This window comes from Dreissena polymorpha, chromosome 6, assembly GCF_020536995.1.
Source record: "Dreissena polymorpha isolate Duluth1 chromosome 6, UMN_Dpol_1.0, whole genome shotgun sequence".
NCBI lineage: Eukaryota > Metazoa > Mollusca > Bivalvia > Myida > Dreissenidae > Dreissena > Dreissena polymorpha.
The window spans coordinates 86,146,115-86,173,733 of record NC_068360.1 but is presented as its reverse complement, the minus strand read 5'-3'; the positions used below and the strand labels follow the sequence as shown (position 1 = coordinate 86,173,733).

General features: G+C 36.1%; 2 protein-coding genes across 2 annotated transcripts in view; one reads left to right on the top strand and one right to left on the bottom strand.

Moving 5' to 3' along the window:
• LOC127833299 (UDP-N-acetylglucosamine--dolichyl-phosphate N-acetylglucosaminephosphotransferase-like) overlaps nucleotides 1-22,978 on the bottom strand; it is a 33,247-nt gene extending 10,269 nt beyond the window's left edge. The window contains exons 1-7 of the mRNA XM_052358479.1: nucleotides 22,938-22,978; nucleotides 19,696-19,891; nucleotides 6,452-6,572; nucleotides 4,677-4,890; nucleotides 3,281-3,427; nucleotides 1,994-2,078; nucleotides 1,465-1,653 (exon numbers count right to left, since the gene is read on the bottom strand). Coding sequence (XP_052214439.1) covers nucleotides 1,465-1,653; nucleotides 1,994-2,078; nucleotides 3,281-3,427; nucleotides 4,677-4,890; nucleotides 6,452-6,572; nucleotides 19,696-19,853 — 914 coding nt within the window. The 5' untranslated portion in view covers nucleotides 19,854-19,891; nucleotides 22,938-22,978. The remainder of the gene's footprint in view (nucleotides 1-1,464; nucleotides 1,654-1,993; nucleotides 2,079-3,280; nucleotides 3,428-4,676; nucleotides 4,891-6,451; nucleotides 6,573-19,695; nucleotides 19,892-22,937) is intronic.
• A 131-nt stretch (nucleotides 22,979-23,109) lies between these two features.
• LOC127833308 (histone H2A-like) lies at nucleotides 23,110-25,977 on the top strand. Its single transcript, XM_052358493.1, has 2 exons — nucleotides 23,110-23,590; nucleotides 25,758-25,977. The coding sequence occupies exon 1, from the start codon at nucleotides 23,174-23,176 to the stop codon at nucleotides 23,588-23,590; it is 417 nt and encodes a 138-aa protein (XP_052214453.1). The 5' UTR covers nucleotides 23,110-23,173; the 3' UTR covers nucleotides 25,758-25,977.
• The last annotated feature ends 1,642 nt before the right edge of the window (nucleotides 25,978-27,619 follow it).

The following is a 27,619-nucleotide window of genomic DNA, read 5'->3' as shown; positions in this document are numbered from 1 at the left end:
AAATTTGTTCGAACCAAGAAAGCAAGAGACAATAAGTGCAGAATAATTCGTGTTATCGATTTTTTTTAAGTTTAAAGTTCATATTAAGGAAAGTTTCAAGGATTATAGATGTAATGAAACTTCAGTTTATTAAAGTAAATTATGATATTTTACAGTTTTATTGAATCAATACAAGTGTGCAGCTTCAACAAAAGTAAAGCAGCAATGATTTTAAGGTATGCATTTTTATAAATCATTTCACCCTATTTCATGAATGAAATCACCCTATTTTTCAAAATTGATGGGTGAAAACCCTATTTCCCAAATAATTATCTGGGGCATTGAGTTACTATCACCTAAAATAACAGACTTGTTAATTGGCATATGCCAAACAAGGCCCACCTCCTGCAAGTGACTACCAAGTGTCACCTCTCTTTCCCCAGCACGATTTTTTCGCAACCGCGTATTACATGTATTACAAACAAATCGGACGTTTTTTTTTCAAAACCAGAAATGGACGAATTTAAGAGCGGACGAAATAGTCATTTTTATGAAAAGGGCGAAATTTTGTGCCGACGAAAATAAATGGTTTCACAGTAGTTGAAATTGGCTCAATGGTTTAGTAGAAGAAGATGTTTACAAATTGTTTACGGACGGCCGGACGGACGGCCGGACGCCGGACGCTGAGTGATCACAATAGCTCACCTCGAGCTATCGCTCAGGTGAGCTAAAAATTATGACAAAAGGTTCTATGGAGGAACACTATTTAAAGCATTCTAATTGATTTGTAGAACTTCCAAGTACATGGACAATGGATATATGTAGATGTTGCTTTAATACACAATAGACACTATAATTGTAGACTTAAAATCAAATAAATTTACAAATTCAAGGTGACTTAAATAAAAAATAGTGTTTTTTATATTACATTGAGCATTTCATATCTAAACTCCCCAAATGATGCCCACACAATGTTGTGGCACTTATACAAAATCATTACACAAACAAAAGGGAAGCATTTGCACACTTATTCTTTTACCAAACAAACAAAATATAAGAGATGTGTTTGTCAGAAACACAATGCCCCTACTGCGCTGCTTTAATTTTTTTAATTTTTTTTATACCTTTTAAAAATATTACTTCCCTATTGAAAATGACCTGTACCTGCAAAATGAGATAAACAAGAAATTATCTCCCTTTAAAGCTTGTTACTTTTCTTGGAATTTGTTTTTTGAACTTTCATCTTGACGGATGACCTTGACCTTTCACCACTCAAAACGTGCAGCTCCATGAGATACACATGCTTGCCAAATATCAAGTTGCTATCTTCAATATTGCAAAAGTAATGGCCAATGTTAAAGTTTTCAGACTGATGCAGAGACTGACAGACTGACTGACAGTTCAACTGCTATATGCCATCCTACCGGGGGCATAACAAGCAAATCGCTTAAAGCAAATCTCTAAAATACTAAATCCAGAACTTACTGAGGTAGCCTGTGTCGGGGGCAAGGAATAAATCGAAACAGCTGAGGTGTGCTGTACACAAAGTTGATCACTTGGGGGATGAAAAACAGCAGCATGGTTTTACTGAAGTGGCCGAGAATGGCAACCACTGCAAACGTCATCCCAGAAAAATAACAGAATGTGTCCCCCACAAACACACGTGATGGGTACCTATAACAGAAGCTGATAGTTTAATTTTGTGTAAGTGTAGGGTGTACTTTAAGTAATTCTTTATACAAACTTTGCTAAAACCAGTATCTAGCTTGATGCAAAACAGGCATGTCAATTTGTCTAAGCCAAATATATTTTGTAGATCAATTTGTTATTGTGTACTGAATGAAATTCACAAAACATTTACAATACTTTTAAAATATTTCATACATGAATAGATTATCATGAATTTTACCATAATTTACACAGACTCAAGGCTATTTTATACTCCTAGATGGTTACACTTTACTAAAGGTAAGTTAAAGCATATATGCATAAAATTAGTAAATATTTCACTGACCAGTTGTGATAGAGTAGTGCAGCACACACCCCAGTGAAAGGCATGATGAAATACAGACTAAACACATGGGCCTGGCCACTGTCACCTGCAAAAAGGACCAACAGGCATTAGTCTAAGATGACTGGCTCAACATTTCTTTTGTTTACATTAAATACACAAATAGTAAAATAATGTTACTCTGTAATTGTTTTGCGATGTTATAATCTACAATATCTTTTTCTTATTGTAACTTAATGTAAAACATGCATGCCCCCCATATGGGCTGTCAGTTGCAGTGGAAGCCATTGTGTGAATACGTTTTTGTCACTGTGACCTTGACCTTTGACCTAGTGACCTGAAAATCAATAGGGGTCATCTGCCAGTCATGATCAATGTACCTATAAAGTTTCATGATTCCTTGCCTAATTATTCTTGAGTTATCATCAGGAAACCATTTAACTGTTTAGAGTCACTGTGACCTTGACCTTTGACCTAGTGACCTGAAAATCAATAAGGGTCATCTGCCAGTAATGATCAATGTACCTATGAAGTTTCATGATCCTAGGCGTAAGCATTCTTGAGTTATCATCTGGAAACCATTTTACTGTTTCGAGTCACTGTGACCTTGACCTTTGACATAGTGACCTGAAAATCAATAGGGGTCATCTGCCAGTCATGATCAATGTACCTATGAAGTTTCATGATCCTAGGCCTAAGCATTCTTGAGTTATCATTCGGAAACCATCTGATGGACGGACTGACCGACCGACTGACATGTGGAAAACAATATACCCCCACTTCTTTGAAGGGGGGGGGGCATAATAAATGAAGTTTTTTTTTAATTGCTGTTCATTAACCACATGGCAATATTTAGTTTAAAACATAAATTGTGATCAAAGAACAACAGAAAGGACTTGTTATGAAAATCTGACTTTCATGTACTTTAAAATCTTTTTTTTGAAGGGTCATTCTTCTCTGGAGTCAAGGGGAGAACAACTCTTCTTGGCAAGGGCAATTGAAACAAATTGCACCTCTTAATTAATTTCAATGAGATCCCTGTTATTGAAAATTATTTTAGCCTTGTACTGGTAAAAACCAGCTTAATGCATGTGTGTACAGTTCCATCCCAGATAAGCCTGTGCAGTCTGCACAGGATGATAAGGTATGACACTTTTTATGTAATTTTCCGCTTATAAGAAGTAATTTCTTAACAAAAAATGCACTAATCAGGGACTATACTTTACGTACATGGCTTAAGCCCTGTTTTCCCAGAACAATGCTCATTTAATGAAGGCCTGTAACACTTACCCGATATTTCTGTGAAGTTGAAGACCAGTACAGACAGGGCTATGATGAGACTCTGCCCTGACTCCAGGCCGTTCACCCCGGACAGAATGTTGATGGCGTTGGTACAGAACACCGCCAGCATCCCCATGTACACGTAGTACAGCACACCTGCGGGGAATAAGCGAAATAATAAATACAAAATTAATCAAATCCAGACAAATCACACACAAATAAGCCTTTATCTGGGAAAATGGGCCCTCATTGCATGTGTTTTAAATGTTGTCCCAGATAAGTGCACAGGATAATCAGGGAAAACTCTTTCCGCTTTTAGGACATTTTTGTGCGTTTAGGCAGACAGTGTCGTCCCTGATTAGCCTGTGGGTACTGCATCCGCTTATCTGGGATGATACTTTACCCAAGTGCAATTAACTCTGATTTCTCAGAGTGAGGCTCATACAAATTTGCATAAATTTTAGTAATTTACGTCAGCTTTAAAAAAAATCCACGAAACAATAGGAAGTGAGTCTAGAACCGTTACTATTCAGAGACCCTCTTCCATATTTCTATAAATGCTTGGTCATACAGAAGGGCGGTATAATTGAGCCATGTTATAGGGAAACAAGGCTTTAATGCGCATGCATAAAGTATCATCCAAGATTAGCCTGTGCTTTCCCACAAGACTGGATGTTTGTTTAGAAAGACTTCTTTTTAACCCAAAATTCCATAAAAGCTTTACACAGATGCATTTAGTTCAGTTTTCCCAAACTGCTAAAATGATCAAAATACATCAACGTACAACATAATATAAAATCATAATTGCCCCTGGTAAGCTTGACAAGATAATTAACTTTTCCCCGTTTTTTTTCTCAAAAATATATCAAGACACTTAGCATGGCGATAGTAACAAATTAGCACCGTTTTGTCAAAATTGTGAGTTTTTAACATGATTAAATAGAATGAAAAACACCTTTTTTGCACAATAAAATAGCCCGTATTCAAATTCAACAATTTTAGTTTGTACTACTAATCAACATTTAATTTCACTTTAAGATGATAAAAATACCAATTACATAACAACTAATTGAGTCCCTTGATGTTGGCTTCCTTTCTTTTTTTCTCTTATTCCCTGACTTGCTTAGTACAGGCCCCTTTTCAAAAAACATTTTAACATCGATTTCCATTACATTTGACATTTATTTTCATTTTGTAACTTCTATTTTTTTCATGTTGTGTTCACAAACATGTGTTCACAAACAATTGTTTGCATCAATATAACAACCCATATTAAATCAATGTCATTGCAATAAATTGTTGTCAAGTTAAATTGATTTTAAAATAAAATGTCACAATAAAGTTTTGTGAACACTGGGCCAGGATGGAAAAATAGTACGCAGACAATATTTTGTGTACAGTGTACCTAAATTAACATCCAATCCAATGAAATCCCTAAATGGCTTTGGTACGATGATGACAGTGGAGTTGAAGTTGACGAAGTAGACCATGAGTAAAGGGAGGGAAGCCATGGTGGGCAGCCACAGTTTGTGTCGCCATTTTAGGTTGAGCACATCGTCAGCAAACCCGAGGAAAATCATGCAGCAGATGGATAACAGCGCTGCGATGTATTCTATGTACTGAAAATATAGACAGTTAATTGCAAAAGTACTTTATAGGGTTTATTGATTCAATTGGATTCTTGACATTTGTTGTTATGCTAAATGGAAATTGTATATAATTTTGGGCCAAGATATTTTTTTTTAAATACACTAAAATGCCCCAAAATATGTGATAGATTAAAACCTACAGGCTTTCATTCTTTGCTATTGCTTCATTTTTGCTAAGGTGCAGATGAAGGACATATTTAACAAGCAAATTCGTTGAATTGATATCCCCCGCCAAAATGCTTCTGGGCCTGTATTCACCAAACAATTCTTAGACTCAAGTCTAAGAATAAAGAAAATTCTTTATATTAGAATATTCAAGAATTTCCTTAATTTTGAGTCAAACTCTGCGGTAAACATCTCTATCTATATTATTCTTTATATAGAACATTTTGTTAATGACATAATCAACAGTGGAGGCCTGTATATATTCAAACACTGAACACATTTTCTTGGTTCATAGTCTATTTTTTATTCTTAAGTCTAAGAATTGGTTGGTGAATACGGGCCCTGGACACAAAAGTATTATATTTGACACTCAAAAAAGCATTTTTTCAAGATACAATGGGCCATAACTCCGTTTTTAACAGATGGTGAACGATGCCATTCGGCCTGCATCATCCTCTTACCCATATACATTGTGTATATACTCATACCAAGTTTCAATGAAAGCCGCCAAAGCACTTTCAAGATATGGCTCCGGACACACACAAAAAGCATTTTTTCAAGATACAAAGGGCCATAAATCCCTTATTAACAGATGGTGTACAATGCAATTTGGCGTGCATCATCCTCTTATCCATATATATACTCATACCAAGTTTCAATAAAATCTGCCAAAGCACTTCCAAGATATGGCTCCGGACGGACAACGCCAAAACAATATCCCTCCGCCTATGGCGGGGGATAAAAAGGTTAACATTTTTAAAAAACACAAAAACATTTCAAGGCTAAACAAGAGATGAGTTTGTCAGAAACACAATGCCCCCTATTTCGCTGCATTGAAGCAATATATTTGACCTTTGACCATAAACGATTACCTTGACCATGACCTTTCACCACTCAAAATGTGAAGTTCCATGAGATACACATGCATGCCAAATATCAAGTTGCTATCTTCAATATTGCAAAAGTTATCGCAAAACTTTAACCAAGGTTAAAGTTTTGGGACAGAATGACAGAGTGACAGAATGACAGACAGATAGGCCAAAAACAATACACCCCCGATCATTCGATCCGGGGGCATAAAAATGGTTCCAATAAAAAACATGACTATTCTTCACCTACGATGAATGACCATCCCTGTGCATGAAATAGTGTTATTTCATATGGTGCTTTTGACTTCTTATTTATTTATCTTTGCAGGAAAAGCAGTTAAGTGGAAGGATTTTTGATTATACAGGATTTAATTTTTATGAACGGAATTTTTATGACAGAAAAATCCAATACTGAAATAAAAGCCCTGAACAAGTAAGCACTTTGGTAAAATATGCAAGTGAATAATCAACGAATTTCAAGTTCTATTTGCACAAACCTCGTGATGCGGGAACTGTTTGTTGTTGGGGTCGGCCAGGTGTCTGTAGAAAGGCACAGGGATGAAGAGAAACATGATCACAAGGAACACCGCCCCACAGATCACACCCATAGCCTCAGGACTGCAAATAGAAATATGAAAACAATGATCTTATAATCAAATATCCCCTTAAGAAATTTTTGAGCCAGTAAACCTTATGTTACCAGTAACCATAATAGTTCACATGAACCTTATCATGCCAAATCAGGTCTTATGCCGTTTGCGCACTCAAAAAAGCTGGTCAGGATCATACCTGACCGCTTATGATACCACAATACCTTGCGTTACTTTATAGCAGACAGGGTAGCTCCTGAACACACTGCTCTGGAGCTATGCCAGACTGCTCTGGAGCTATGCCAGACTGCTCTGGAGCTAGCCAGACTGCTCTGGAGCTACGCTAGACTGTTAACTTCTTTATTATTAATGACAACTGAAATTTGACATTGGTTGACAATATCATAGGATAGGGTCCCGCCAAATGGCACATGGACAATCGGCTTCATGTGTATTTTTGCATTCCTGGACAATCGGGACCTATTAAATTTGTAGACCAGGACAATTGGCACCCGATGAAATTTTCAAACCTGACAATTGGTACCTGATTAAAGGCTATGACAAATTTATTTTTTTTTGCCAACAAAGACATTTGATTTGATTTGACTTTGCTGTGAAAAAAGCATTCTTTGAAAGGAGGCGATTGATAAAGCCCGTCATTTCTCTGTTTGACTTATTAGTCTAATCTGCTAATTGTTGTGTTAAAAGAGATAATTAAAAAATCCCATCAATAAATTGTTTTGTTATCAAATCATTTAAGTATGGGCTTATCTTCGTATTGGTTTGATAACATTTTTAAACAATTAAATTACAGATTTAGGTCCATAATTAGTTTATAAGTTTGCAGATTTTCATTACCTTGCACTAATTACAAGTTCATACAAGAGTATCTTTTAATAAAATGCTCATCTTTGAACCCGTGGGTAAAGTATAGTCTTAAAATAACTTTCTGTATAAAAATAAAACATGTACAATTATTTTAAATAAAGTGCCAACATATATAAAAGTAATTTATACTATACTGCGTGGTATTTTACAAGCAGGTGATATTAGCGGTTGATACCATGTACACTATATCCATATTGCATAGCCATATCTGATTGTCCTGTTTGTCCATGCACAACTTTTAGAGTGTTTCTTAATTTTGTGTTACATTATTTTCTTCTTTAAATTTTCGGACACCTGTAGTTCTTTAATATTTTTTGTATCTAATATTTCGGCACAAAACATATTAAATTATTTGTAGTTTTCCAAAAGTTTAGAGTTATTACGGTAATCAGTCTGACAGAGTCCAACAAAATGTTGACGGCTTTATCAATCGCCTTCTTTCAAAGTTGTAAATTTGGGTGCTGATAGAATGGTTTGAAAATTTAATTGGGTGCCAATTGTCTAGGTAAAAAAAATTCAGAGGTGCCGTTTGTCCAGGAATGCCAACATGCAGGGTGACCATTGCCCAGGTGCTGTTTATCCTACAATCCAAACATCTAGAGCACAATTACAGAGTGCTGCATCCAGCTCTTTTTTCCCCCCAACTTCTCACCCTTTGAACTGGTAGCCATAAAAAATAACAAGAGCACTGCCTTGCGGGTGCAGACCGCTCATCTATTTTCTTTTTAACGGCAAAGGGACTTTCATTTTCAATCACAAAGGAGGGAGAGGTGGAGTGAAGAGGGGTGAATAGTGTGGGGGTGTGGACATTTATTACATTATCTTCCAAAAATGCGGGAAAAAAAGCAAAATAAAATAAAAATTCGGGGGGTGGGGGGAAGGGTGGGTGGGGTATTCTTGGGTGCGATGGTTGGACAGTATTTCAAACATAAAATAATAAAAATAAATATTTGTGTTTTTTAACCGTAATTTGGGGGGGGGTGGGGGGGGTGGGGTGGGGGGGGGGTATAGTGTGAGGGTGTGGTGGTCATTTGTGAGATGATCTTAAAAAAATAAATAAACAAATAAATTTAGGGGGGGGGATTCGGGGAAGGGGGGCAGGGGGGGGGTGGGAGGGGGGATTCTTGGGTGCGATGGTTGGACGGTATTTCAAACATAAAATAATAAAAATAAATATTTGTGTTTTTTAACCGTTTCAAAAAAAAAAAAATTGGGGGGGGTATAGTGTGAGGGTGTGGTGGTCATTTGTGAGATGATCTTAAAAAAAAAATTAAAAAAAATAAATAAAAAAATAGGGGGGGATTCGGAGGGGGGGGGGGAGGGCACGGGGGATGGTTTGGGTGGAGTCTATTGTGGTATGTCAGGTAAGAGTAGTTATGTCAAAGCATCAATCAAATCTAATCATAAACAAGGGCTGTTTGTAAAACATGCATGCCCCCCATATGGGCTGTCCGTTGTAGTGGCAGCCATTGTGTGAATACGATTTTTGTCACTGTGACCTTGACCTTTGACCTAGTGACCTGAAAATCAATAGGGGTCATCTGCGAGTCACGATCAATGTACCTATAAAGTGTCATGATCATAGGCAAAAGCATTCTTGAGTTATCATCCAAAAATCATTTTACTATTTTGTGTCACCATGACCTTACCTTTGACCTTGTGACTTCAAAATCAATAGGGGTCATCTGCGAGTCATGATCAATCTACATATGAAATTTTATGATCCTAGGCGTATGCGTTCTTGAGTTATCATCCGAAAACCATTTTACTATTTCGGGTCACCGTGACCTTGACCTTTGACCTTTGACCTTGTGACCTCAAAATCAAAAGGGGTCATCTGCGAGTCATGATCAATCTACCTATGAAATTTCATGATCCTAGGCGTATGTGTTCTTGAGTTATCATCCAAAAACCATTTTACTATTTCGGGTCACCGTGACCTTGACCTTTGACATAGTGACCTCAAAATCAATAGGGGTCATCTGCGATTCATGATCAATCTACCCATGAAGTTTCATGATCCTAGGCATATGCGTTCTTGAGTTATCATCCAGAAACCATTTTACTATTTCGGGTCACCATGACCTTGACCTTTGACCTAGTGACCTCAAAATTAATAGGGGTCATCTGCGAGTCATGATCAATCTACCCATGAAGTTTCATGATCCTAGGCGTATGCATTCTTGAGTTATCATCCGGAAACCATTTTTCTATTTCGGGTCACCGTGACCTTGACCTTTGACCTAGTGACCTCAAAATCAATAGGGGTCATCTGCAAGTCATGATCAATGTACCTATGAAGTTTCATGATCCTAGCCCCAAGCGTTCTTGAGTAATCATCCGGAAACCACCTGGTGGACGGACCGACAGACAGACTGACCGACCGACATGTGCAAAGCAATATACCCCCTCTTCGTCGAAGGGGGGCATAATAAAGAAGTTATGGCAATTTTAGCAAAATTTAATAATTTGACCTTGAGAGTCAAGGTCATTCAAAGGTCTAGGTAAAATTCAACTTGCCAGGTACAGTAACCTCATGATAGCATGAAAGTATTTGAAGTTTGAAAGCAATAGCCTTGATACTTTAGAAGTAAAGTGGATCGAAACACAAAATTTAACCATATATTCAAAGTTACTAAGTCAAAAAAGGGCCATAATTCTGTAAAAATGACAACCAGAGTTATGCAACTTGTCCTTTTACTGTACCCTTATGATAGTTTGCGAGTGCTCCAAGTATGAAAGCAATATCTATGATACTTTAGGGGTAAAGTGGACCAAAACACAAAACTTAACCAAATTTTCAATTTTCTAAGTATAAAGGGCCAATAATTCCGTCCAAATGCCAGTCAGAGTTACATAACGTTGCCTGCACAGTCCCCTTATGATAGTTAATAAGTGTTGCAAGTATGAAAGCAAAAGCTTTGATACTGTAGGAATAAAGTGGACCTAAACACAAAACTTAACCATATTTTCAATTTTCTAAGTATAAAAAGGGCACATAATCCTGTCAAAATGCACGCCAGAGTTATCTTACTTTGCCTGCCCAGTCCCCTCATGATAGTAAGTAAGTGTACCAAGTTTGAATGCAATAGCATTGATACTTTCTGAGAAAAGTGGACCTAAACGCAAAACTTAACCAGACGCCAACGCCGACGCCAAGGTGATGACAATAGCTCTTTTTTTTTTCAAAAAATAGATGAGCTAAACATCTTTTGCAATTGCATGACCTAGGATTGCAATATTAAGTCGAAAATCAAAAATATTAATTGACTTGTTATGTTAACCTTACAAAACTAATATGGCTATTCCCATTACATCGTGAACAGCACCATCCACACCCTTCTGAATGACAGTAAAATATTGTTAAACAAGGGACAAAATTGTCACAAAACCAGGTTTTCAATTCGAAAAAAAGTCTGATAAAGGGAGACAACTCAAACTGAACTGATTGTTCAAAGTTACCCCCCTTGTTTTAGTCGTGGCAGCCTTGACCTTGGAGATATTGACTTAATTCTTTCGTGCGACACATCGTCCAATGATGGTGAACAAATGTGCCATTTTAAAATCTCACAATGAATGACAGTTATGGCCCAGACAAGCTTGTTCCGCCCGCCCGCCAACATTCGCCAATGTAATAACCAGTTTTTTCCTTCGGAAAACCTGATTAAAAATATGTCAGATCTTTACATTTTTTGTCTCCTTGTTTGTCCATTTGTAAAATGTATTATAATGTCAATTAAACAGTGTCAGTTGAAAATGCTCAAATTGAACTTAAAATACAACCAAAACAAGCAAATTTGTTGAATTGATATCCCCCGCCAATATGCTTCTGGACACCAAAGTTTTATATTTGAAACTTAAAAAAGCAATTTTTCAAGATACAAAGATTTCAAGATTCAAGATAACTCCGTTATTTTTAACAGATGGTGTACAATGCCATTTTGCGTGCATCAAACTATTATCCATATATACTTATACCAAGTTTCAATGAAATCCGCCAAAGCACTTCCAAGATATGGCTCCGGACGGACGGACAACGCCAAAACAATATCCCTCCGCCTATGGCGGGGGATAATAATTTAGTGCTTGCTCTTTGTACATACATGATGCTTATAACAAGAGGGCCATGATGGCCCTGTATTGCTCCACTGTTTTTCTTTGCGAAAAAAACGTGCAATGCGCATGGGTTGAAATGTACTCAAGCATGTGACTTTCTCTTTCTATCTCTCGTCCCACTGGGCGCTTAAAGTTGGAAGGGTGAGCATTTTTATAAATGCCAAAAGTTACTACCGTGTTAACTAAACAGACTTAAAAGCCCGGGAATTGTTGCACAGGTCCTTTGCTTATAACGTAGGTACATTTATCTTTCCAAAAGATATTGTCGTTCTTTCTATTTCACATATTTTTAGATGCTGAAGATCAAATCTACGCATCTGATTTGAAACAGATTCACAAAACCCATAGGAATCAAAATGCCTTACCCCTTTACCAAACAACACATTTTGGACTTTCCCAATTTGAAAGAGGTTGCAGACGTCAATTGAATTAAAATGGAATATGAAGGAAATGATCAGGTAGGGTAGAAATAATTGTGATAAAAAGAGAAATTGCACATCAACCCACACATCCCTAAGACCAAGAGGCCTTAGAATATTATGATAATCTAAAGATTATTTCTTTATATTTATAAATGTATTTAATTAAGTAATACATTTGACTTTTAAGATCAATTCAAAACTTATATTAACAAAAACTAAAAATGGTAAGAAATATATATGAATTGTTGAGCAATTGACAATCATATCAAAAATTCATGAGTCACGATTCACAAAGAAACAATGAATCATTAGTTATTAAAAAGCTGCATATAAGATAGTTAAGAACATTGCACTTCATTAATTTCAACACCTTCTCTTGGATACAAAGTTTGAGTTTACCGTGCAGTATCATATATTGACTTTTCTTGAAATAATTATGTTCATGGAAGTTGTGTTTTTTAAAATCAATAATATATTATTAAACTGGTTTTAACACTACAAAAAAGACATGAAATTAACATGTCATCCAAAATATTTTCATCCGGATATATGGTCACTTTCGACTTATTTAAATAAAACCCGACTTTTTTCAGTTTATAAGAAAAATATTCACAACACATGTTCTTACAGTGGTCCAGCTAGGCCTAAATCGAAGGGCGCCGCGCCCTGCCCTCCCGAACCTCCGCCCTGCCCCCATTTTTTTACATATGATAATTCATAAATCTCTTATTACATTGTAATTAGTTTAATCCTCATTGTAGACATTATATTTGAATAATTTAATAATCATGGGAATAATACAATTATTTATAACATATAAATTAACATGCAATAGGAAGCATTCCAGAAACACCTGTGCGCTTGAACATGCCCTTTTGACAAAATACTGCGCGTCGAAAGTGCCCTTTTGACAAAAAAAGCCCCCCTGCCCTTTTCAAATCCTAGCTGGAGCACTGTCTTACTTCAATGCCTTTGTAAGCAGTAACCATCTGACCTAAAATGGCACTAAATGACAGGGTTTTATCTCATGTTTACAAGATGTTGATGTTGTAGTTGGTCACAGCCAAATGGCCGCAGTAATCTCCACTGGTAAACGACTTATGTTCAGTTTTGTGACCCCCGGGGCCGGGTCAAATTTGAGCCCAGGGGAATAATTTGAACAAATTTGGTAGAGGACTATTAGATATCACTACATACCAAATTTAGTAGCCCTAGGCTCTATAATTAAGAACAAGAAGTTTTTTAAAGTTTTCACAAAATAGGCCTTATTTAAGCATATGTTCATTTTTGTGACCCCTGGGGCAAGGTCAAATTTGTTCCTAGGGGCATAATTTGAACAAACTAAGTAGAGAACTATTACCCCGGTAGATGTCACTACCTACCTAATTTGGTAGAAATAGGCCCAATGGTTATGGACAAGAAGATTTTTATAGTTTGCACAAAATGGGCCCAATGTAAGCATATGTTCAATTTTGTGACCCCTGGGGAACGGTCAAATTTGATCCCAGGGGCTTAATTTGAACAAACTTGGTAGAGGACTATAAGATGTCATTACATACCAAATTTGGTAGCCCTATGCCATACGGTTATGGACAAGAAGATTTTTAAAGTTTGCACAAAATAGGCATTATATAAGCAAATTTTTGATTTTTTGACCCCCCAGGGCACAGTCAAATTTGACCCCAGGGACATAATTTGAACAAACTTGGTAGAGGACTATTAGATGTCACTACATACCAAATTTGGTAGCCCTAGGCCCAATGGTTATGGACGAGAAGATTTTTAAAGTTTTCACAAAATAGGCCTCATATAAGCAAATTTTCAATTTTTTGACCCCCCAGGGCAGGGTCAAATTTGACCCCAGGGGCATAATTTGAACAATCTTGGTAGAGGACAATAAGATGTCACTACATACCAAATTTGGTAGCCCTACGCCATTCGGTTATGGACAAGAACATTTTAAAAAATTGCACAAATAGGCCTTTTATAAGCAAATTTTAAATGTTTTGACCCCCCGGGGCATGGTAAAATTTAACCCCAGGGGCATAATTTGAACAAACTTGGTAGAGGACTATAAGATGTCACTACATAGCAAATTTGGTAGCCCTAGGCCCAATGGTTACGGACAAGAAGATTTTTAAAGTTTTCACAAAACAGGCCTTATATAAGCAAATTTTCAATTTTTTGACCCCCCAGGGCAGGGTCAAATTTAACCCCAGGGGCATAATTTGAACAAACTTGGTAAAGGACTATAAGATGTCACTACATAGCAAATTTGGTAGCCCTAGGCCCAATGGTTACGGACAAGAAGATTTTTAAAGTTTGCACAAAATAGGCCTTGTATAAGCAAATTTTCGACTTTTTGACCCCCCGGGGCAGGGTTAAATTTGACCCCAGGGGCATAATTTGAACAAATTTGAAAGAGGTTCACCACAGGAACATTCCTGAGAAATTTCATCAGATTTGGACCAGTAGTTTAGGAGAAGATGTTTAAAGAAAAAGTTAACGCACGGACACACACACGACGGACACAGGACCATGACATAAGCCCCGCTGGCCTTTGGCCAGTGGAGCTTAAAATATACTGATGATATAATAATGAGTTTACACTTGATTATGCTGTAATATGTTGATGATAACAAAGACCTAGAGAATACTCTTGTCTTTGATGATAAGAAATTGTGGGGAAGAGAATGTGGATGCCCAGTACAGCTTTTCCTCTTTTTTTCTTGGGTGATGTTCTGCCTTGGCTACCATAATGGTGGTTTTGGATTTTACTTATGTAGACGGCCATATCTGTTTTGTTTTTTTACCACGATCATATCAAATTGATTTTTTAAAAGTATGAAATTAAAATAATGTTTTTGCAATATGATGATATCATTTAAACTATTATTATGTATCAATTCGGAAATATTAAGAAAAAAATATAATAACAACATTAAAAATTTAAAGAAAAATAGTGTAATTAAAATCAATCAAAAACATGCATTTTAAAATAACACCAGAAAACAAAGACTGTGATCTGGAAACAGCATGCAGCACAATCGCAGCAATTTCATGCTGATTATATCAGCTTCCAAGGTACCTGATTATAATCATATTAGTTTGTACACAATGCATGATGCTTGATAGAAGTGACAGTCTATTATGCAACATCCTGTGAACACAATAGGTCACTATCACCATACGGTCTGCCACCTATGACACTTAACAACCATGACAATGTTTTCACATGCCCATGTAGGGATTAAGGATCAAAAGGCATTACAGGAAGACATGTGAAGAGATATTTATGATAATTATGCTTATCATACTAATGCAAATGAAAGCAATGTTTTTCATTCAATGTTTTCTTTTTGTGCAATTGAAGCCAACATTTTTAAAAAGAACACACCCAAAACTACCATAACAGATAAATAATAAGTCTCTATAAACATTTGATTCAAATTACGTATCATATGCAAAAACTGAATTTTAAACTAATAATTTGTATATAATGCTACACCTTTCTAAATTATCAAACCTCACACAAAATAATATTGTTTAATGCAAATTTGGAAAAAAGGTTTATATTCAATTATTTATTTCACTTTCTTTTTTGTGTTGCATTTAACATTTTAGGAATAATTTATTATATAAGATTTGGTATTTAACTCCTCAAATTATGTGCTTTTATCAATTATGTTCACAGTTCATTGAAGTGTTAGAATATAATATTTATATTCGAATTTTTGAAATGAGACATTTTATTTTTAGTTCAGTTTTGGAAAGTCAGCAAAAAGATTATTTCTGTGGAATTAAATTGAAGTTCTAAATCAAACTAGTCATAGCAACATTTTTCGTTCATTTCATTGGAATTTCAATGTAAATGTTCAGAAAGGCATTTTGCCTATTGGGAAAAATGCAATTTTGTGATTTTGAATGTTTTACAGGCGAAAAGTTCATTGAATTGAGAAAATGGTTTAAATGATGGTTTTATACTGAAGGTGTATAAATGAAATAAAATTGAGATATAATTATTATTAAGACATTTCTAAATTCTTTATTACAAAAAGAAAAGTACTTTTTGGGAAATGGGGATTCTTTTTCAAATTTGATTTTTTTTTTCAATTTTGCTTTGGGAATGGGTCCATCTAAAAGACTCCTAGATACACAAGGAAATGGCTGGAAAGATGACAACAGAGACTGTTTGCCTGTATGGCAAACAACAGGACCAGTTCTGCAGATATAACAAGAGATGTGTTCGTCAGAAACACAATGCCCCCTATTGCGCCGCTTTGAAATAAACAATTTATTTATTTTTGACCTTTGACCTTGAACTTCCACCACTCAAAATGTGCAGCTTCATGAGAACGCCGCTTTGAAATTAATTTATTTTTTACCTTTGACCTTATAGGATGACCTTGACCTTCCACCACTCACAATGTGCAGCTTCATGAGAACGCTGCTTTGAATTATAAAAAAAACAAGGGACAAAATTGTCACAAAACCAGGTTTTCATTGTGAAACAAAATCTGATAAAGGGAGAAAACTCAAACTGAACTTTTGAAATGACCAAAAAAAATTAACCCCCTTTGTAAGTTTTTTTTTTTTTTAAATCTATTTTTAGTCGTGGCGACCTTGACATTGGAGATATTGACGTGATTCTTTCGTGGGACACACCGTCCCATGATGGTGAACAAATGTGCCAAATGATTTTAAAATCTAACAATGAATGACATAGTTATGGCCAGGACAAGCTCATTTATGGCCATTTTTGACCTTTGAACTCAAAGTGTGACCTAGACCTTGGAGATATCGACGTAATTATTTGCGCGACACACCGTCCAATGATGGTGAACAAATGTGCCAAATGATTTTAAAATCTGACGATGAACGACATAGTTATGGCTCGGACAAGCTCATTTATGGCCATTTTTGAACTTTGAACTCAAAGTGTGACCTTGACCTTGGAGATATCGACGTAATTATTTCGCGCGACACACCGTCCAATGATGGTGAACAAATGTGCCAAATGATTTTAAAATCTGACAATGAACGACATAGTTATGGCCCGGACAAGCTTATTCCGCCAGCCCGCCAGCCAGCCAGCCCGCCCGCATTCGCCAATCTAATAACCAGTTTTTTCCTTCGGAAAACCTGGTTAAAAAATGACCTTTGACCTTGAAGGATGACCTTGACCTTGAACTTCCACCACTCAAAATGTGCAGCTTTATGAGATACACATGCATGCCATATATCAAGTTGCTATCTTCAATAGTGAAAAAGTTATGGCCAATGTTAAAGTTTTCGGACGGACGGACACCATATATTCGACATTTGACCTTGAAGGATGACCATCACCTTCACCTTTCACCACTCAAAATGTTCAGCTCCATGAGATACACATGCATGCCAAATATCAAGTTGCTATATTCAATAGTGAAAAAGTTATGGCCAATGTTAAAGTTTTTGCACGGAGGGACAGACGTCATATATTAGATATTTGACCTTGAAGGATGACCTTGACCTTTCACCACTCAAAATGTGCAGCTCCTTGAGATGCACATGCATGCCAAATATCAAGTTGTTATCTTCAATATTGAAAAAGTTATGGCCAATGTAAAAGTTTTCGGACGGACAGACGCCATATATTTGACATTTGACCTTGAAGGATAACCTTCACCTTCCACCACTCAAAATGTTCAGCTCCATGAGATACACATGCATGCCAAAGATCAAGTTGCTATCTTCAATAGTGAAAAAGTTATAACCAATGTTAAAGTTTTTGGACGGACAGACAGACGCCATACATTAGATATTTGACCTTGAAGGATGACCTTGACCTTCACCATTCACCACTCAAAATATGCAGCTCCGTGAGATTTTATATCAAGTTTCTATCTTCAATAATGCAAAAGTTATGGCCAACATTAAAGTGTTTTTTTTCAGATGGACGGACAGACTGACATACACACATACTGACTGACGGAAAGTTCAACTGCTAGCCTATATGCCACCCTACCGGGGGCATAAAAAATATGTTTTCATCAATGCAACATATTTACACTAAAATAACAAGAACATGTTAATTTACATATATTTAGATTTGGTATTTTAGCCTTAGCTGTATAATAGATCGGTAAAACACATTTTATAATGAGAAGAAAATACAATAATCATAATGCAATAAAAAATTGCATACAATAATTAAGTGTTTATACTACAATAATTAAGTGTTTATACTGCAAGCATACCGGAGGAAGGACTTATTGATAAAAATTTATTATAATTTAAATAATTGCTTAGCTGTATATGAGGACACTGTATGCAAAGAGCAGATCTGATGTAACTTGTAAGCCAATGTTTCAGATGTTTGTTAGTTAGCTTTAGAGAAATGTTTGTGTTTTTTTATTTTGCAAATTTATTATTTGGTGTTAATTTTATGTAACACAAATTAAGAATCAATGACTCAAACTTAATCTGCATTCGTCTGTTAAAACAACAGTTTCAAAATTCAAGCAGATTTTTATTTTAATGGTAAAATAAAATGATATGTAAGTTAACCTATGTCAGTATCATGAGTTAGTCTCATTTATAAGACGCGCAAAGAATTTAGAGATACTTTTTATATGGGCTAAATTCTTTGGAACGTCTAATCGTTGAAGGACCTTTTTTGTGGTGGAAACCAGAAAGTTTAAATTTTCATCAATTTGCGTAAAATTGCAAAATAACATTACCAACTCATTCAGTTTTAATTCAGAAGTTCATTTTTACATCAAATATCGTCGATTCGAAGTTAGAAAGGCATAAATTCTTCAGTTAAACTTCTGCTTAAATCGCAAAACAATCACTGACCTGTAGCCATGTCATGAAACTGATTTAAATATGAACCAATCAGAAGAAGGCATTACGGTGTAACGTGTACGCGTAATTTTATTTAACATGAGCTTTTAACACCGACTTTTACGTAACTAGATCTAGTATGCTAAACTTTGTCGATTTAATAAGCATATGTTCAAAACAGATATGGTGCAGTTTCTATTCACTGTTCTAAGTTTCAGGAAGTGTTTATGCATGTCTTTTTCGCACCTCTGTCTGTGTTGTTTTATGTACTTACATTCTACGTTACAAAGAACGGTATACTGTACGATCTGTATCAATATTATTTATGTACAGTATAAAAATAAAAGATGTAATTTATTTCAGAACTTTTTAATTGTCAATTTAGAAAAAAAACAATGCTAAATTAATCCAGAAAAGTATAACATCGGTTTACTATTTAACGCGCTGCACCAAAACAGACGAACGCAAACTGTATTTTACGCTGTTTATTCTTCCACTTTAAACCAGATGCTTTACATCGAGGTCGTGTTATCGATTTATATCTACACAGCGAGCGAATCGAGAGATATTGAAAAATTGAATAGTGGTTGGATTTAAATTGCTCAGGCGTGCAAAATTCAAAGTGTCATTACATAATTTTTACGGAACATTATCGAGAAATGAATTATCTACACAGGTATGTAAATATTATTGCAATCCGTTGTTATTAAGTGTCTTATATCGGGGCTTGAATGTTGCGCACAAAATCCTTGCGCAACAATATAGACAAAGAACAAAAAATACCCACCACATAATTGGTCTTTCACCCTTTGTACGCTCCAAATATTACCCATATAAAAAGTAGCTTAATATTTAAGAGCGTCAAAAATTTGGACTATATCATGAGTATGTGCTTACATTTTATTTTTTGCTCTTTTACTCATGTCAACTCCAGACAAGTCTGCTCTCAAAAACATGTCTCCAAACTTTGGTATAATGCTTAAACAAACAAAGAATCCTATACAAGACATAACTGCGTTGATCAAAATATGATAAACGGTTTCTTTCGACTCCATTTTCCGAATTTCCCCGGCGTTTCGTCAAAAAGTGTCTAGGTTACAATATACTAAATCTTTTTGGAGTGCAATGCTATACTCTTTAAAAACCTGAACATCATTTATAAGAAGACACAATTCTCTGTGTGGGCACTTGCCATGACTTTATTTTAGAATGTTTCTTTGTGCATGTGGTAGGGAAAACATTGATGTTTAACAGAAATTCACTCATTTGCTTGAAGGTTAAAGACTACATGAGACTTTGACAGATGGCGGGAAACCCTCATCCACTGGTACGAACCCGGTAAATTGATGGCTGTAAAACAGTGACCGCTGATTCGCATCGAGTTCTTTCTTGCAAAACGCATGACCCCCCTTTTTTATTGTCTAAATCATTGCGACTTGGAATGCTCTTTAAGAAAAGGTATGGTTATGGGGGTCTCTATGCGCAAAAGTTTGACTTTATTTTTTGTTGAAGTTATTGCTTTTACATTGAATTTGTGTAGGAAATCTTTTGGTATATTGTAACCTAAACTAGCTTTAGGTAAAAATGAAATATCATCTGCAAGTGCAAGATATGACTGGGAAAGCTGAGTTTTGGTCATTTCTTAACAAAAGAGAAGAAAATAAGTGCCTTAAATGCATGAATTCAGATAATTTGACCTGGAATAGTTGTTTTTCAAGTTTACCCCCACCCTGATATAGCCAAATAAGGGCTAAATTGCTTTCCGACTTGAATTCAAAGGCATATTGGTTGACCGTGTAGCGTTAGTGTGCTACATGAAGTCAGAATTCAACGCCTGGAACTCCGTGATCCAGTAAGGCAACAATAGCTAGTGCATAAAGCATGAACATTCAAACAGAGCCCCATTTCACCGACATGGAATGGCGGACATTTTTACAGTTTGGACAGTGCAGCAGACACTTAATTGAGGCAGCCTTCATATTTAGTACAATCATGAACATAACAAGGTTTATTACTTCATATTATTCATAAAAATACACTAAAAATACTTAAATGCATGTTTTTTGCCATTTTATATCTATTTTTTATTGGGAATTTTGACTTTTTCAGGTAGAGGAATGTCTGCAACTAAGCCGAGGGCCACTGGATAAGGGTTGTTGATGGTAAAACAGGTAATAATGCTAAATTTTTATCATGTACGCAAGCAAATAAGCATATTTATGATGCTTAAGGTGTGAAATACTGTCATAATCAGGTTTGTGGTCACTCAAACCCTTGCCGCCATGCAATTCCCCGTGCAGTTTGTATGGATAGTTCCGCGTCCTGACACGTAAAGCTCGCGCTTTGTTGGCAGCAGAAGTTGGCACTTAACAGGTTTATCCTTGTTCCTAAGCATGTATGCAGTGCATCTGAGTTGATATGCTACTTGTAACCCTACAATTAGCTTGTGTTTGGTATTGTTTTCTCACAATATGCTTACAGTCATGGTCCCGGCTTGAAAGGATGTGGCGTCTGACTTAAACATAGGATTGTTGTAGCAAGTGTCCCCTTCATCATTTACCTTAGAGGGATCTTTTTGCCAAAATGTGGCACTTTCAGCAACCAGTTTAGTTTTTCATTTGGTACATGCTTCTCTCATTCAGTGATTTATGGGAAGTATTGACCTTATTTGCTTGTCTTTGCATACAAAGGTGACATGGATCAATGATATGTGTTGTGTTGAGAATTCTGCGGGAAGCTGTGTCCCCAGAAGATGTACTAGAAACCTCTTTCAGGAAGCCTGCATTGATCTGAGCTGCCTTTCTGCCCCTGTTACTTCATAGAACTTCATTTCTAAGCTTATAATGCTCTCCAACATATATGTATCTTGTTCATTTTAACCTTTCCTTCTAGTTTAAACCCCCAAAATGAGCATTTTTGTCTTTCGCTCAATTATTAACGCCCATTTTGACCAGATTGCCACCATTAAAATAGTCAAAAGTACTTGTTTTGCGCCCAAAATATGAAATTTTGTATTCTCTTGAACCTCTGAATGACAGCTGGCAGAGCATATTGACCATCTGCTGCAGTTTAAAGGCACCCATGGCATTATATGCTAGAATATACCATTTGCGACTGGTAAATAAATGGGCTCCGAGCAACAAGGCGCTTTCAAGATTTCACTCTTTTATAAGTGTGAAACAACAGGTTATAGGAAGCTTATTGATTTCTACACTTCAAAGTATCTTTGATCTCTCATTTTTGCTTATTTGTTGTTTGTCTTGGATGAAATTGGATATTTTTGCTGTGAAATTGACATTTTTGGGGGTATTTAAAAAAACACACACACAAAAAAGACATTATCAAAATTGCTTGGAGTGAAAATATCTAACAAGTTCATTCTTTCCCCACCCCGCATAAGCCCCACGTGCCTGTCCATATGGTTTGTTTTGGTATTTTGTTGCAGATATTGAACACAACAGCTTTAACTCTTAAAGGGACATTTAAGCTTTAACAGCCCTTAAATCGCCTTCTTCGGACCGAAAACACCCGCATGTGAAAATGTGATCTTAAATGGCCAAATGGACAGATAATCCAGCCAAACTTAATATATTGGTGCAATATGAATAGGAAGATAATAATATGCAAGAAAAACACATTTCATTCAGAACATATTTTTCCTTTAGGTTACAATATACTAAATCTTTTTGGAGTGCAATGCTATACTCTTTAAAAACCTGAACATCATTTATAAGAAGACACAATTCTCTGTGTGGGCACTTGCCATGACTTTATTTTAGAATGTTTCTTTGTGCATGTGGTAGGGAAAACATTGATGTTTAACAGAAATTCACTCATTTGCTTGAAGGTTAAAGACTACATGAGACTTTGACAGATGGCGGGAAACCCTCATCCACTGGTACGAACCCGGTAAATTGATGGCTGTAAAACAGTGACCGCTGATTCGCATCGAGTTCTTTCTTGCAAAACGCATGACCCCCCTTTTTTATTGTCTAAATCATTGCGACTTGGAATGCTCTTTAAGAAAAGGTATGGTTATGGGGGTCTCTATGCGCAAAAGTTTGACTTTATTTTTTGTTGAAGTTATTGCTTTTACATTGAATTTGTGTAGGAAATCTTTTGGTATATTGTAACCTCTACGTCGTCCACCATATTAGATCTCGCGAGATGATAACCCGGAAGTACACAATTCATACGAGACTTTTTAAATCTATCATGCATGACTAAAGGTGATTGGGCGATGCGCTTTAGCATCGGTTGTTGATTGGCTATTGATAAAGTCAGCTGACAAATCTATAAAAATGCGGGAAATCCCATTCGGATCATTTGCGCCTAGAACTTCGTGACGCCCGGTACGTAGCTAGAGGATTCCAAAATGTCTGGTCGTGGAAAAGGTGGTAAAGCCAAATCTAAGGCTAAGAGCAGGTCTTCTAGAGCCGGATTACAGTTTCCAGTCGGCAGAATCCACAGGCTTCTCAGGAAAGGAAACTACGCCGAACGTGTTGGAGCTGGTGCCCCAGTTTATTTGGCCGCGGTGTTGGAATACCTTGCCGCCGAAGTTCTAGAATTGGCGGGCAATGCCGCCAGAGACAATAAAAAATCCAGGATCATTCCTCGGCACTTGCAGCTGGCCATCCGAAACGACGAAGAGCTCAACAAGCTTCTTTCCGGCGTGACGATTTCTCAGGGTGGTGTGTTGCCCAACATTCAGGCTGTCTTGTTGCCCAAGAAAACCGGGGAAGCGAAGTCCAAGGGTGGTGCGAAGGCGTCCTCCCAGAGCCAAGAATATTAGGTAAACGGTTCTTTCAAATACTAGATAAGGTTTTTTGTAAACGTTCATTAGACGTGTATTTATACGGTATGTAAAAGTTAACGAGATGTGCCCACAAGCAGCAGTATCGTAAATTTGCTCCCCACACCCCCGGGACCCTCCCCCCGAGTTTTTTTTAAACATAATTGATGTCAAATGCCTGCAGGAATAATATTTAAGGTATTAGAAAGCATTTTCTTTTTGTTTTAATGGAATACTTTGAAAATTCTATTTTTTATGAATTTTTAAGCAACAAGGGGTAATGAACTTTAAAATAATGTAATTGAATTTCTAACCAAAAACTGGTTCCATGGCAATACTGGATGAAATGCACACTTTTCTTCAAAACAATCAAATTCTAATGCTTTTTCTTGATAAAATATCTCCTATACTAACTAGAAATACCACTTATGATCAGAAAATTAATTCAAAAAGATGTTTTAGATGTTTTTAATAATTGGGAAGGGGCCTGTAATAGGCCCCCAGGCCTTTTCCGCTCCATTTTGGGAAAACACCACACTGAAATTTTGGGAATTTCGTGTCGTGAAAAACCCCATTTTGGGAAAAAAATTAATCACAAATCTTGCTCTATTGGGAAAAATAATCGTATGTCAATAGTATTTCTTATATTTCAAAGAAGCCGTTACCTGGTAAATAACGACTGTTTTGATAACATATCAAAATTTTACAAAATATTATGAACATGTGTGATAAGTGCAGGTTTTTTTTATCTGATTTTGGGTAAAAGGCCTGGCCTTTCTTGAGGTGAAAAGAATCTTGTATCAATTTAACATATTTTACTGTTTTTAAAACAAATTCAAGGCAACAGATAATTTAATTATGCAATATTTTTCTATTTTCTACACTGGGTCAGGTAAACATATATATTTAAAGGTTAAAAAAAGATATAATTTTTTTTTGTGGAATTAGGATTATTTTTTAATTGGTGAAAACACAACTAGATTTGCATTGGGAATGGGGCTGAATTTCGGACCTGTGGCATAGGGCGGAAAAGGCCTGGCCCCTGTTATATAAGGCTGAAAACCATTAATTTAGGGATAGGAGTCTGGGCAAATTTGATATCTGGGTTGTTTTGCCCTAATTCCAGTTTGCCGATATTTCGCCCTATTTCCCGTTCGCCATGGGTCGTTTGGCCCTAGTTTGTGAATCGTTTCGTCCTAGTTTGTATACATAAACGGATTTAAAAGGATTTATCTTTATCTCACAAGCTGAATGAGATCTTGTTTAATATAGTATTATATTATCTTCATTACTGTTTCAAGTGATGGCATGTTGGTAAGGTGTGAATATCTGATTACACGAAATACACGATTCGTCTTGCAATAAAAACGTGTTGATATTTAAATTCACGAATGACAATGTCATTGTAACAATAACAATATAAAGCCTTTATAATATCTTCACAAATGTCGCTGTGCTATTATTTTGCTAATCATCTGATCATGCGTCTTTCTATCTTAGTTTGTTTGATAATTGTAATTGGTCCCGAATTTATTTGAATTGGCAAATCAACGCATCATATCTCTGCAAAACTAATTGTGATACTAGTTTGTAACATAATGTATCATTGTTTCCATTAAGTGATTGCAATTAAAATCAAACAAATAATTGCGCAATAATCAAATTTGTAATTGTAAATGTAATAACCCATATATGTTAAACAAATACCATTTATTACCCATATATGTTAAACAAATACCATTTAGATCGAAACAAACATTTACAAAACCATAAAATTATATTAGAATTAAATAAAGACAAAACATCCCACTTGTAAGGACGAAACGACTTGGGATAACCTAGGGCGAAAAAACCTATAACCGCAAATTTGAGATATTAATTAACGAAATTTGACACACCAGGTCTATTCCTTGCCATTTGAGGGAAGAATCACATAAATTATAGTTATAATAAACTTATATATTTGTTAGATGTTTATGAAATATATTGGACATATAATAATCATTTAACCCAGGTCTGTTTTATGGCCTTTTTTGCATTGACAGAAAACCCAGTGTTTTGCAGTGGAGCCAAGTTTTATTTCAGTTCCATTCATTCTATTGTCAAGAGACAACTACATGATAGCATGAACATTCTGGATTATCTATGATTTATCTGTATTTTTCAGATAGACGACACTTCCAATCAGCTCATCAATCATTCATCATCTTCTCATCCCCTCAAGAATATGAAACCCTAGTCCTTCTAGACCAGTGTGTAACTTCACTTATGGATGCAAGGAACTCTCATTTCTGTGTTCACTCGTGACTGTTTCTACAAACTTTTGCTTGTTTTATGTGGTTAATCATGTGTTTCATTATTCTGTAATAAATATTTTTCATATAAAATATTTGTTGATATTACCTTGATGTGTGTTATAATTTGCCACAATTAAGGCGCCAAATGTTCTGACCTATTCACCACTGGTGTATAACACATTATATGGGATTCTAGACTAGACGGTTAAGGTATCGCTTTGCGGTAAAATTTGACCATAAAACCTGCAAAACATTTGTCTCCACAATAACTTTGTTGTATTTTGACGTATAGTTTATATGTAAAAGTTCTAGGACAACGTCTCACGTGAAAGATCCTTAATCCTGCTTCAAAGTTCAAGGTCACACTTAAGGTGAATTTTTTCCATAAAACATCTTGTTCATTCACAATAGCTATCAAAAGACGGTGCTGCGTGTATCAATCGTCTCGGTACCTCAAATATCAACAATACACAGCTTGTTTTTATGCTCACGAAGGAGAGTATATAGTCTGACCGTCTTTCTGTCACACTTTGCGTTTAGGTTACGAAAAATGCTCATAACTTTTATGTCCCTTGAGATAAAACCTTCGTATTTGGTATGCACGTGTATATGGACATGGTCTTTCCATACGCACACAATTTTTTACCCCTTGAACTTTGGGTTCGCGTTTAGGTTTTTTAAATCTGCGTTTAGGTTTTGAAAAATGCTATAACTTCTATCAAAGCGTTTATAGGGGGCATATGTCAGCTCTTGTTTAGTTTTGTGACCAGTGGAATGTGGGGGTATCCCTGAAATATGGATTTTTTTTAAGGACGTACGCAGCAGTTTTAATGCAAATTTTGCTTTTCTTCGACAATCTGGTTGACTGCTCCTTTAATTTGTTATTCAGATCCCAAAATGGTGACTTATAAAACAAGAGCACCGCCTTGCGGGTGCAGACCGCTCATCTATTTTCTTTTTATAGGTGAAGGGACTCTCATTTTCAATCACAAAGGAGGGAGGGGTGGAGTGAAGAGGGGTGCATTGTGTGGGGGTGTGGACATTTATTACATTATCTTCCAAAAATGCCAAAAAAAGGGGGAAAAAATCGGGAAGGGTGGGGGGTCGGGGGGTATGGATTCTTGGGTGCGATGGTTGGACGGTATTTCAAACATAAAATAATAAAAATAAATATTTGTGTTTTTTAACCGTTTAAAAAAAAATGGGGGGGGGGGGGAGTATAGTGTGAGGGTGTGGTGGTTATTTGTGAGATGATCTTAAAAAAAAAAAAAAAAAAAAGAAGAAAAAATTTGGGGGGGGGGATTCGGGTGGGGGGGGATTCTTGGGTGCGATGGTTGGACGGTATTTCAAACATAAAATACGCAAAATAAATTGTTTTGTTTTTTTAACCGTTTAAAAAAAAATGGGGGGGGGGGTATAGTGTGAGGGTGTGGTGGTTGTGAGATACTATAAAAAAAAAAAATAGGGGGGGGGGGCACGGGCGATGGTTTGGGTGGAGTTTATTGTGGTATGTCAGGTAAGAGTTGTTTTGTCAAAGTATCAATCAAATCTAATCATAAATAAAGAAGTTATGGCAATTTTAGCAAAATTTAATAATTTGACCTTGAGAGTCAAGGTCATTCAAAGGTCAAGGTAAAATTCAACTTGCCAGGTACAGTAACCTCATGATAGCATGCAAGTATTTGAAGTTTGAAAGCAATAGCCTTGATACTTTAGAAGTAAAGTGGATCGA